Source organism: Micropterus salmoides, unplaced genomic scaffold (assembly GCF_014851395.1).
Source record: "Micropterus salmoides isolate LMB-PRFRI ecotype aquatic unplaced genomic scaffold, ASM1485139v1 Ms_hic_scaffold_18, whole genome shotgun sequence".
In the NCBI taxonomy this organism is placed as follows: domain Eukaryota; kingdom Metazoa; phylum Chordata; class Actinopteri; order Centrarchiformes; family Centrarchidae; genus Micropterus; species Micropterus salmoides.
In genome coordinates this window covers 13,628,327-13,641,976 of record NW_024040928.1, presented here as the reverse complement: position 1 = coordinate 13,641,976, position 13,650 = coordinate 13,628,327, and the positions used below count along the sequence as shown (strand labels likewise).

The 13,650-nt window shown below is 41.4% G+C and overlaps 1 protein-coding gene across 7 annotated transcripts in view; it reads right to left on the bottom strand.

The window, feature by feature from the left end:
* The window catches only part of eya4 (EYA transcriptional coactivator and phosphatase 4), a 42,840-nt gene extending 30,909 nt beyond the window's left edge, over positions 1 to 11,931 (bottom strand). For 4 of the 7 annotated variants that reach the window (XR_005445356.1, XM_038726905.1, XM_038726906.1 and 1 more), the window contains exons 1-2: positions 11,585 to 11,931; positions 7,745 to 7,805 (exon numbers count right to left, since the gene is read on the bottom strand). Coding sequence is in view for 6 of the 7 variants with exons in the window: in XM_038726905.1 (XP_038582833.1) it covers positions 7,745 to 7,777 (33 nt within the window). In the remaining variant the exon portion in view is untranslated. The remainder of the gene's footprint in view (positions 1 to 7,744; positions 7,806 to 11,584) is intronic. The other 3 variants (XM_038726907.1, XM_038726908.1, XM_038726910.1) reach the window with 1 other exon arrangement.
* Positions 11,932 to 13,650: the final 1,719 nt, after the last annotated feature.

Here is a 13,650-nt window from a genome sequence, read left to right as displayed (position 1 = left end):
GGAGTGAGTGGACTAGAACAGTAAGAGCTCTCTGCTGCTGTGTGAGACCTGAAGAAACACAACACCATCCTCCTGCAACCCCTCCCCTCACCCTTCCTCATCCCCAACCCGACCGCAGCTACTGCACCCCCTGCTCGGTCCCCATACCACAAGCCTTCCCCCTCCAAATCCACCAACCCACCGTGAAGCAAAATCAATGAGTGTGTGTGTGTGTGTGCGTCGGGAAAAAGATCAGGTAAGAGAGCAAAAGAATTAAAAATAGTGCAGATGCAAGTGTTTGTATGTTAAGTTTAAGAGTCTAATTCTAACAGTGTCTGTGGTATTCATAACTAGAGTGTGTGTGTGTGTGTGTGTGTGTGTGTGTGTGTGTGTGTTTTGTGAGCCTGTGTGTGTAAGTGTGTGTCTGTGGCAGCAGCAGCAGCAGCATCAATAATTAAAGCTAATCTCATTAGGCCTCAGATCCCTTTCAGACGCTTTTAATTAAATGATGAATGGCCTCCCAGCTGCCTGTTAAATAATGCTGCTCATGACATCACAGTGTGTGTGTGCATGTGATAGGTACAACATAAGGTAGATATCCTCAAGGAAAAGACATATGGAGACACATTCAGCAGACAGATAGTTATGCTCTCTCTCCCTCACACACACACCATCTGCTCTCAGATTCAATATGCAGCCGATTATTTGAAGTTACTGCAGCCCTATACGCGTGGAGGAGAGTGAACAGGAGTTGAATGTCTCAAAAGTCGCAAGCTGTTCCATCATACCAGGCCTTGAAACACTTCATATCATCTTCCTAATAAAATCATTCACAATACCATATGTCGGCGAAGAAGGAAGGCAGATTGAGGGCGAAGAGGATGTGTGTAAGTGTGAAAAATAAAAGAGGGAAGGGCAGAGACTCCAAAAAGGGACAGTGAAGAGCTCAGGGGTGTGAGAAAGAAAAAGATAAAAGGAAGACAAAGAGACACAAAGGCCATAGGCCAAATTAGAGAATGAGAGCAACAGGTAAAGCAGAGGACAGGTATGGGTGCCAAAGTGCCTTGGGCTCCAGACAGCATGGACCTGGCTATGAGAACACCCATAATCCCTTCTGTTTCTCATCCCCCTATACTCTCTCTATCCCTCCCTCCCTCTATCATCCACCTTCCTCCCCCTCTGCTCTCTGGCTAGCTCTGTATCGGATTGCTGACTTCACAATAGGCCCTGAATCATCACTCTAGCCAGAGAGACACAGGGAGAGACGGAGAGGCGAGCAGGCCTGCGGAGAAAGAGAAGGGGGGACAGACAGATAGATACAGACAGACAGGAGGACTGACAGACAGAAAGAATCAAGGACAGGGAGAGTAAGAGTGTCTCACTGGGCATCAACTCCAGTTTAAACATGGTCAGATGGACAAATGTGCTTCTTTAGGAAATACATCCATAAATAAATCTAGCACATATTTGAAATGGCCTCAATGAGACTGGAAAGCTGTCAGCATGCTATTACTGAAAAAGTTACATACTATGACAAAAAAGTGAATTAATGAATGTAAGACATAATGTATTGATAGATTTGACTCTTGTCTTTGTGGTCATTGTGGTCATTTTCAAAAGGAATGCCCCTTCATAAAAATACTTTTTTAAATGTACAAATTGGTTGCAAGGGTCCACCAATCATAAATATTCCATTTGTTCTTATTTAGGATGCCATCGTCAACAAATGTGGCGGTGGGTATCTTTGGATTTTAAACAGATGCTGTGATTTTGAGAGCATTACCTTGGGCTTTTCTGACTTCTGACTGATCTATAACATAAATTTAACTTCAACTTTATTACAATCTCAAGGAAATTGTTTTTTTAGCCAGGCATTCAACACGTATGTCCCAATAACAAAGTGATGCTAGTTAACAGCAAGTTACAAGGTTTATTTGTCACATTACATGTAAAGTGGAGTTAAGTTTGCAACTCCCTTCTGCTACATAGCAGACAATACACAGTAATACAAAAACAATCATAAAACTGGTAGACAGAAATAAACTATACAAAACTGAGCAGTCCTGAGGATGAATTTGAGTTTAAAAGTCTGATAGCTTAAAGGAAAAAGCTGCTCTGCTGTCTGGTGGTGCAGCAATGATCTATAGTCAAAGTCAAAAGATACTATATATATATATATATATATATATATGTGAACATAAGGAAACAAGCAGTTAAAAAATCTAACAATGTATTCATCAATAATGAAAATAATCATTATTTGGAGCCTTAGTCAGGAGTATTAAGTCAGCACAGAGACCCAGGTCACAGCTCATCTGGCCTCGGCGACCCCTCTGCTACCTTTGTGATTCTGCGCTGCTGAGAGAGAAATACAATCTCCCAGCAGAGGAGCAGAGGAAGTTCTCGCGGCAGGCAGGGCAGGCAGGTTCCTCCGTAACCAAAGCACAATTGTTGCAATTTCATTTCCTTCCCAAAAATGAGGAAATATGCTCCTATTTTTTGTTATGGCAGATGAGCATTTGGCCAGAAGACCAGGCTGAACAAAAGGTGGGCTGTGGTATCAAGGGCTCTATTTATGGAAATGGCGGCAAACAAAGAATAAACTGTTTTACTACTTCACCAAGGACTTCTGTGCATGTAATGTAACTTTCAGAGTTTTGAAGAGTTTGAATTTAGTGTCATGACTGGAATCAAATTCTTTTCAATGGGTTTTTATCATTTTCAAATGTTCCGTAGGGAAAAATGTAACATCTGGCAATAATGTGATTTTCCTTGAAAAACTGAGTAATCAATAAAGTAAGGAATCTTGGCATGAAGTACCATGCCCTGACTGACTTCCATTAAACAAGCATGGTCACAATACAAGAGTGTCTCCACTCAGATGACCTCAGCCGTCCCACACCACAGAAAGTATGTGTATAACAGAAACACCTACACACAGACACACACACACACACACACACACACATTCACTGCAGACACTGAAGCACACATATCATGCGGTTTCCTGTCTGGTGCGTTCTTCTAGAAAGCCCACGCCGGTTGCTCTGGGTTTCTAGATGGATTCTCCAGTCTGTTTGGGGGGTTTGGCTCTGTCAGACTGTGATTGGCTCACAGGCAGTCTGTGACCTGCTCACCTCACACCTAACTAGCTTTCTCCTGGCCGGCCAGACTCTCGCTCAACTGTATAATATATGAGTTATAAATCTGAACCAAGGCAAGAATTGAATAGGTTTCGGTGAGAGGCAGATATTTCGGTTGTTTCAAGCATCCTAAATTTATGTCCAAACAAAGAAGTTCTTTTTTTGAAAATAGGATCCTTTATCCATGGTATTTACTTGAACTGATTTCATCCTGTTCCCAAAATTAAGTCTAGTTATTGAAAAGAACAAAGATCACCAATTCACTTTGTGGATGAATAATACTTTGTTAAATTACATAAAACATGACCCGAATCAGAAGAAAGAAAAGAAGTAGACCGTACATATTCAAAATATTGAAGAAATACATGGACATGTTCGCAAATACCCTTATTTGCTCTCTTAAGGAAAAATAGATTACAAGATCAAAACGACTCATGTCCTTCTGCTAAATAAAGCCTGCAATCGGTTAACTTAGCTTAGCATAAAGACTAGAAGCAGGGGGAAAATGCTAGCCTGGCTCTGTCCCATGGTAATAAATCTACACTTGTAAAAAGTACTAATGACCATGTTGTATCTCATTTGTTTAATCTGTACGAAAACTGAACGATTTTATATTCTGGACCATTTCTTGGCAGGAGGTAGTGACTTATGGTGCATTCCATTTATCTTGGAAGTCGGAGGTCTGAGCTGGGAATAACATCACACCCGAGACGATGGTGTTCCAGTTACAAGTTGGAAAACCTTGCTTGGCCAGCCATTGTTTACAACTAGCCAGATTAGCTATTGGTACACCGGTTGATTAAAAAAAAAACGCATTGTGCTGTATTTACGCATAAACACTATAACAACAAAGACAGCACTTGGACAAGACTTTGTGTACAAAAATTTCTATGACAAAGTTGGGGTAGTGCAGTTCTTCTGACTTTCCAAGTCAGAAATCCGACTAAAGGGGGCGTTCCCTTTGAAATTTGACTTTGACCTTGGAAATTCCAACTTCCCATCTCAAATGGAACGCACCATTAATCAGCCATCTGTAGAGGTAGTGGTTGGCTATTTTTTGCTATTTTTGGATGAGCCAGGCTAAACTAACTAGCTGCTGGCTGAAGCTTTATATTTACAGGTAAGAGAGCGGTATTGATCATCTCAACTTGAAATCAACACCAAAAACAAAATTTTGAGGGATGCATAAGGAGTATTAAAGCGTTGTGTCCATTCAGTCCACATCGACTCGGACCTCAGATCTCGAAACAGCTGTCCTGTCCAGGGAGGAGCTTGACGAACTGTCTTCACCAGGCTGACTGACAGCTGAAATTTACTGACCCAAAATACTTTCATCTGGGCTCCATGGGACAAATCAGTGTTGTTTTAATTTACTGACGCACCGATTTTTCCTCCTCCCACAGTCACTCATGTTGCCTTGATCAATCATTACCGTTACATAGTGAGATATTTGTGTGACATAAACAGCTGTTACTGTTAAGTCCACCAGAGAGAGAGAAAAATAACATGGGGTGTTGGGATGATGTGCTTCCCATGTGCATGTCTCTAAGTCAGTGTGGGTGCAGTGTTGACACATTTAATAAAATGGAAGCACATCTCTTCCGAGAGGTGGGTGAGTGAAGGATGCAGGAAAGCAATGTTTAAGGTATAAACTTTGACATCTTTCTAGTGATGAGCTACAGCGTTTATTGTGCACTCCAATTGCAACTTATCTGCTTCTGTTTGACCTCATCTCCTCTTTGCCATAGTTATCAACTATAATTTAATCAAGAATAATGGCATCATTTATGTGTCTTAAATATTTTCACCCCTCAGTACAAGCTCAGACGGAGGCAGACTCTCTCAGCAACACTCAGCTGTCAACCAAACATAAATCTTACAAGAATCACTGTACACTAAGCTGAAACTGAAGTGCACTTCGCTGCCACAACTAGGGTGCCAGCCTACTACTGGGATGCCAGGGGGTAGCTGTTACACTCCACACCTCCTCATGCCTTGTCGCCGGGCAGATTTTGAAACGACTGTCTATGACGCTAATGCAGTCTTGGCAATCAGGGTTGGGCCGTGCTCGTATTTAGCTACTGCTGCTGCATGTAAGTTTGTGTGAATGTGTCTGTATGGGGTTGTAGGGGTGAAAGAGGGGTGCAACCTGACCCCTTTCCTCCTCTAAGTTGGTCTCTCTCTCTCTCTCTCTCTCTCAGTCTTTCTGTCTCACACACACACACAGACTGGGACAGCTGCCATACTCTGGGCCTCTCCCAACGCACCAGAGGAAAAGGCTACGGCTAAAAGAACCTTTTTTCTTCTCTTTTTTTCCTCCTCCTTCATCTTTCCACTTTTTTTTTCTTTTGGTGGCCATACATTTAAATCCTGCAAGGCTTCCCGGGGTCAACAAACACCGCCGCTACCCCCCGTCTCTTACTGCTTCCCCGACTAGCCAGCAGACAGGAGACTTCAATCAGGGCTCTGTCGGCTCTGTGTGTGGAGTTTGTGTGTGTATACTTAAGGACTCATGCTGGTCCATCTTTGATAAATATCTGCTTAATGCTTGTACAAATTCATACTTAGAATATAGCTTAATACACAATAACACATTTTATCCAACCGGGATCATAGTTGTCTCTTCATCATCATCATGTAATAGAGCATCACACAAAAATAACAAATACAAAAAAACAATTATCATCTTTTCTTTAAACAAGTATGTGACAACAGGTGTAGTGAGACACTTAAACAAGCTAAAAGTAGCATTACGGGGCTAACGACTGTTGGCCTTGCCTCAGGGCTCTTTACAGTGCTCCCCGAGGACCCCAGACGGCAGGCTGGCCCTCGGCAGGCGGGCGGCCAGAGAGGACGCCTGACCATAACCCAGATGACGTGCGATGGATGTGGTGGGAAAAGTGTGTGTGTGTGGGGGGGGACTTTAAAGGGTAGAGGGGAGTGGTGGGGGTATCAGGTATCAACAGACAACTCCCCGAAACTTTGTGTGTGAGGTCTGTGCTGTTTTCCTAGTCACCCAAGACACGCCTTTTTCAAAGAAGCGGCGAGGGGAAAGACTTAGCCACTTTCAGTTTAAATATTAAATAAGAGAAAACATTTAGGGGAAGTAATAATTACAATTGTATAAATAATCAATTTACAAATTGAAACCTTCATTTTCACTTAATGCAAATTAAATTGAATTTGTGAAATTCGTACTAAAATAATTAAGTTGTTATTAAAGTGAAAACAATAAGCACAAAACTACAAATAAAGACAAAAAAAGACATTTCAATATGCTAACTTGGGCTTTGGGAAAGTGTGATTCTTTTCACAGTGCTTTGATATTTTATGGACCAAACAATTAATCAATCAAGAAATTAATCAACAGATTAATGAAAGAAATTGTTAGCTGCGTTCATTTTAGCTAGGTGTACCTAACAAGCTGAATGTACATTATATACCGTATACCCAAAATGTAATCACATCAGTGATGATTCAAAAATTCAAAACAGTTACCAGCTTCACAAAGTAAACTTGAATGTTTTACCAAAAAAGGTAAAGACCAACCATTTCCAAAAGTCACAAGTCTCAGCTCTCTAAGCCTATAGCTCTATGTGATATGATTAAAATCTCTGTCCTTGCTCTGAGGTTTCATTTCCAACCTGAACAATTAATCAATGCCTTTGTGCCGTGGCTCAAATTCACATTATAAATGATATCACTGCCCTATTTAAAGCAGGTGAAGTAATTGTGGAATATGGACATCAATATTTGATATTTGGATGGCAGCAAGACAAGATGGATGCTCCTCTCTTCTTCTGTCTTTCTTTCTTCATCTTTTTCTGTGTGTTTTTGTTGTGCGCATGTACTGTACCGCACTGTATATGCGAGTGACGGTACTCCACTGGGGTCAGCCCGTAATCCAACCCAGGGCGAGTCTGACAGAGCAACACAAAAAGTGGGAGAAAAACAACATAGTTCATGTGCTCTGTCCCACTTCTTGCTATTATTACTGTGGAGGCTGGCAGGTCAGAGGGAGAGTGAGGGAGAGAGAACCAGGCTTGATGGAGGAGGAGGAGATGAAATTACACCTGTTCTGGTGGCTGACTAACGACTTTGAAATGCGAGTGGACCTCACTCGCCGCCAAAATCATTTTCCCAACAATACGGCCTGATCTTTAAACAAGCAGAACTGGGACACTGACGTGACGCAGAGACGGCCTGCTGTGCTGAGACACCAAAAAAGCCTCTGGCTCTGTGTGTGCGTGTATGTGTGTGTGACTGAGGTATAAGAGATATGGTAGAAATAAAAAAGGTCTACCTTTTCAATTAAGTTAATCAGTAATTTAAAATGACTGGATTAACTTGTCTTACATGCACACCCATACACACACTCCCGCACACACACACACACACACTCTCAGTTCCGAAATTGATGTTTATGTCCAGTATTGTTTCTAATGAAGTCTCATTCACTCTGACTGCTGCCATATGGTTACTGTACACTCACTGAACGGCATCTGCTGTGTGTTAGCGCAAACACATGTCTCTCCAATGCACCCATACCTCAGACTTGTGTGGTCGGTACAAGGTATACCTACCCACCCACACACACATGCATACAGTAGCATTTAACTCACCATCTGTTCGTTGAGGTCCTGTGAGGCCTCCATGGCTTCTTGGGTTGTGATCCGCCACACACTTCAAGGGCAAAAATTACAAAATAAAATGTGGGTCAGTGGATATAATGGATATATATCTTTACCTGTCCACAATTAAATGGTAAATCATCACCTGTGCTAATATTGCTATCCAAGGAAGTTGCTTTTTTTTTTTTTTTACGTCTGGCTACATCTGTCGGTTAGACCTTCTGTAAGTGTGTTCATGTGTGAGCAACAGGAGACTGGAGGGAAGCTGCAGCGTTAACTTCAGCATATCATCTTCAGCCGAGGGTGAAGTGGAGAGATAATTGCAGAAGTAAATATCAACAATGAAAATGGAGAAGTGTAAATGATATGGCTGCTTGGCTGGCTCTGGACCACAGACACAGTGGCTGGCTATAGCACTCGAAGACAGTGAGCGACCCTATTAATACTAGACAGGAGACAGGTTGGCGCAGGAGTCTGGAGCGACGGAGAGGCCAAGGTTGATTGTCTTCAACTTAAGTGAGATTAAATGTTGCGATCAGAAAAAATGAAATGAAGACAGAAAATGTCCTTGTCTTTTTTCTTTATTGCTACTGTCATGTAGAGGGCGACGCTGCAACAAAAGGCCAGCGGAGATAATGGAAAAACAATGCCATCACCCCAAAAGAATGGCACAAAATGGCTCTTCTCTGCTGTATTGTGCAAAGGCCATCAGAAAAGTTTGACAGTTGAACAAAAGAGTAGGCTGCAAAGACACGTACTCACATGCAAACACAAAAGTCCTTCCCTGTCATTAGATCTGTGGTTCCCAGCAAGTGTGGTAGCGCCACTGAACCAATTCCAGCTAACTTCCCAGTGAAAATAATCCTTATTTAAATTTTTTTTTAATGCATTTACTCTATTCCACTTCAGCTTAAGTAAATAAATATGTTTTTCTGCACCTGCAGGTTGGGCCAGTATCAGGAGAAGCTGCAAATGCTGTTTTTTCTACACAGTGTCTTCAAGGCTGTGTGTTCAGCTAAGTGAATAAGGGTCTATATCAGAGTATGTGTGTACCAGCCTGAACCATGTGTGCATTGACACAAAAAACATACATAGGGATAAGGGATTACTCTTCTATAAAGGCTCAATCTAAAATGTGTCCCAAAACATGGATTACTATCAAGAACATTAAATTAGAGCAACGTATTACTTTTTTCAGTTTATTCAGTGTGTGTGTGTGTGTGTGTGTGTGTGTGTGTGTGCAGGCGCTTGTGCACAGTGGAGTTGTCTGGCTAGATCCTTTAAACTAACTGGCATCCTTTTAATTTTTCATAGCGTTCAGCTCCTCCTCGCCTGAAACCGAAGACAATAATGCGTCTCTCAGGTGAATTGATTTGTGTCTAAGCCTCCTCCCTCACCCCCTCTCCTTTCGCCCCCTCTCTCCCTCCCTCTCACCTTTGTGGAGGACAGAATCAGCCTTCTATCCGTTTGCAGTTCACTCTGCCCTTCATGACTTATTCCTTCTTTAGCACGGATGTAGTGGACAGACTTTTTGGCATTAGAGTGATACGTTGACACTAATCAAATTTTCCAAGTATGGAATAGCTCTTTTAAAAACATTGCCTATATATATGTTGATGCTTTCAAATATTGTTAAACTTTGTTGATGACCAACCGGTTTGCCTACCTCTTATGTGTTATATCACACTACACATGACTGCCTCACAGGGCCCTCAAACCGCCCAGCAGTTACCTGACACTACAGGGAATCAATAATGCCTGCCATTTCCTTCAGTGTCCCAGAAGAGAGAATTATATTTCTCTCTATGGCTATTGACAGCGACATAAGAAACACATAAGGGGAGGCGGAGGATTATAAAGTGGACTACGCAGCTACCCTGCGGTAATTGCACGCTATAAAAGCCGAAAAGAGGAGAATGTTGAACAAACCGCAGACTGCTGCTGGCTGAAGAGGCTGGAGTGAAGTCAATTGTTTTTACGCACAGATCGATTTTTTTTTTTGGTGACACTTTTTAAAAAAGCCAGTGAAGGAATTTTCTTCCTAAACGCCTTTATCCTTCACATGAAGATGTAGACGAGCTTCTTCACCCTGAACTCTGCACCTCTGAGTTTAAATGGGCCACACTTACTATTTTCACTGTAATAGCCCACTGAGGACACACACAACATTTATTCATAGGAATAATTGTCAAAATTTTATGTCAAAATGTCTTATGTATTCTGAATTTTACAATAACTATAGCCTATTATATTTTTCAGCACAAAGGAGAACACCATTTAAGGGATTACAGTGTGAATATAGGCGATTTATTTATTATTGGCGCACAATGATAAATTAAACTTTGATTAATTTTATTTAAGTTTACACCCCGCCCACTAAATTCGGAACTTTGGGAAAAAAATACCTCCATAGGCCTACCCTAAATTCAAATAGCCTACACTCTTTCAGATAAAGTGAAAAATATAATAACCAATAGAGACAAAACATAAAATATTACATAAATACAACATAAAAAGAAATAATTTACTAATTAAAAATTGCCAATTATAAACAAATATTGCATTTTTATAAGATATTTTAATATAGGCCTGTTTTCTAAAATGGAAAACTGAAGTGGTTAGGCCTACTTAATATTTTCCTCATCATAATACTAAACCGAAAGGCTATTTAAAATAATTACATAATTTGGGCTTTATTGTAAATTGCCGATCTGCTGGTTTATTCGCCCGAATAAAAAAAAAAGACAGAACAATAACTGATTTTAATTCTCTAGGCAATGTGTACAGGACTTCATCATTTCCCCAAAATCTCCACAAACCAAATCCCGTCCATCCATCTCATGCGCATTAATGCGCCTTGGTTAAGTATGAGTCTTTAATGTGAAATCTAATCTGTATGGATTACTGCGCAGTAGGCCTATCAGATTTTGAGTCGGCGCGTAACCTGTCATGTTGTTAGGGGCAGCCAATGGCCAGGGGCCATTCAAGCCCTGAGAGCCCGGCCGTGGTATAAGATTCCCATTTCCTACATATCAAATATAAACACAAACTCCACGTGGGATGAGAGGAGAGTTGGGGAGAAAGCCGTGGGCACGCTGGGGAAGAGAAGTGCGGAGACACTGAGGGGACTAAACTCGGTAATCTGGATAAAAAGATGTAACCACATAGACCTGCAGTCAAAGATCATCATGTGGCAAACGGCCTAAGCATGTTTTAGTTTTTAATCAACCCTTCAAAAGAAAATATTCATAAGAAAAGCTTCACGTATCACCAGGGACTGGACTGATTAAATTCCATTTTAATTTAGGCTACTTATAAATTATGTTTGTATCAGTCTATAACGGTCAAGTCTTTACATCTGGAGCCGGATAAAGTAAATTTAAGTGGGTTTAACGTGCCGACGTCCCGAGCATGGGATGAAGTTCGGGCTACATCTCAAAATGACTCGTGTAAAAACTGGACACCAACTTGAATATTACGATCATCTCCTCAGACAAACCTATTGGCCTATTCTTGTGCCTTCGAACAACAATTAACGCAAAGAAAGTCACGATTTTGTCATTATTGTCAATTGTGAAAATTACTGTTTATAATTGGTTGATTGAGGATAAGTCATTTTAAATCAGGCCTGATGAACAGGACGTGCTTCGTTTAGGCCTATAATTTAATAATTAATTAAACAGAGACTGAATCAGGCTGAATCAAAGTCAATGACAGTTGTCGAGTTGTGATGGTCGGACTGCAGCCAGTTATCTGACACAGTACAAACCACATATCTGTAACTGTCTGTAAATAAATAGACCTAAATAAATAAAATGAACATAGGCCTACCTGCGTTAGAATTATTTTCGTCCCAGTAAGAAATCAGCACCAGCTGTCCTTCACTTCTTAGAAACCCTCATAATCAAACGCAGTGTGGTCGCCGCACAGCTCTCCCTGCTGTTTGCAGGCTGTCACTGACTGGATCAAAACACTTCAGCCAGTGCTGGCCATAACCAGCAAGAGTCCAGAAACAAGCCGGAGGAGTTATTCAGCCGCGATTAGCCTAAACAACATTTACAAACTCAAAGCCTGGTCCCGGGTTTCAGTTCCGGTGACCGGACCGCTGAATTCAGCGGGAAACACCATTATTTTCAGTCCGCGTCCAACTTTGAGCACCAGCCTGTTCACAGGCATTGAACTCAACTTCATTATTGAAAACCGTGCAGCTGCGCATGCGTCCAGCTGCCATGCGGACACTATTGGGCAAAGGACTAATGGGGTTCAGAGGAGAGGGAGAGAGGGAGGGGGATACCAAAACGACATTCTTATTATTAGTTTGGCCTAAATGACGTGCTCACAGTTTTATTTATCCCATCAGAGCAAAAACAACATGCACCCACTGACCATCTATCTATCTATCTATCTATCTATCTATCTATCTATCTATCTATCTATCTATCTATCTATCTATCTATCTAAGAAGTCACATCACACATAAAAATCCATAGGCCTAAAGGGGTTTATTTTGTTTTTTTGTTAAAGTATTTTAAAAAAAAATTCTAATGGCCACAAGAAGCTAAGGAAGGAACAATTCATGTAATTCTTCCACTCTTGCACTTTTGATGCCAAGCATTGTTTTTACACTCTTTTCAAGAAAATAATAAGAACCACAAAAGCATTTCAATAAAGCAGGGTTTTTGTTTTTATGCTTCTACATGTTGATCATACAGTGGGAAATGCCATCCAACCCCCTCTCCCACCCCCCATGAATTCACTGTACAGGCTTTCGAACATGAAAGAGTTTGCTTAGTAGTAGTTCCAGTAAAAACCATTCACACTGTGGTTAACCAGACCACCACCGGGAAAGACATGTTGCTGCCACGGGTGCAGCCAGGAAATAGAAATGCTGACGGCAAGTTTCCCTCTGCACCCCCCTTGGTTAACAATTAACTGTTAAAATATATGTCAACCTTATTCCCCTAATTGTCTTGATGTTATTTCAAAGCCTTCTCCAAAATGTCTATGATTGTAGTGAAAAAAGTACTGTATATGCATTTATTTTATTTTAATCCAATTAATTAGCCTAAAATTGTCAAATTATTTATTGTTTATTGTTTGTGAGGTTCCACATTAAGCAAAAAATATTTATATAGCTTTTCGCATTAGAAATGTATTAGACGTAAGTAGGGATGGGGATCGATACCCGGTTCTAAAAGGACCCAGCTCCCAAATTTCTCAAAACCCGAAAATCAGTAAGGTTGGACCTTATCGTAAACGTACTTTATTGTCACATACACATACATGTAGCGAAATTCATCCCCTGCATTTAACCCATCCCTGAAGGGAGCAGTGGGCAGCCACTGTACAGTGCCCGGGGGACCAACTCCAGATTGAAATGCCATGCCAGGTCAAATGGCACTGACTGGAGAACCTACCTAACATGTTTTTGACGGTAGGGGAAACCGGAGCAAACCCACGCAGACACGGAGAGAACATGCAAAGTCCACACAGAAGGGCCGGGCCAACCTGGGTTTGAACCCACAAGCTTCTTGCTGTGAGGAAACAGCACTAACCACTGCACCACCGTTAAGCATTAAATCAGATTTAACTTGAATTGCGATGAATAACAAAACAAATGTTTTTTAGTTACAGCACCAAAACGCGGTATTAAACAGGCCCAGGACTGTTTATCATCAGGCTGCAGCCTCTGCTGTTCTCTGTCTGCTCATACACACACAGCGGCCAGCAGAGAGAGACGTCGCGGTGGAGACGGTGAAGTTAAATAGCTCCAAACTACTCCAGTTGACAAAAGCTACGCTCGTTGCTTTAAGTTACGTGCAATAAAACCTTTGCGAGTAAAAAGGCAAGACTTTATCAATACACCTGTGTGTAGGGTAAACATGTAGAAAGGGTTA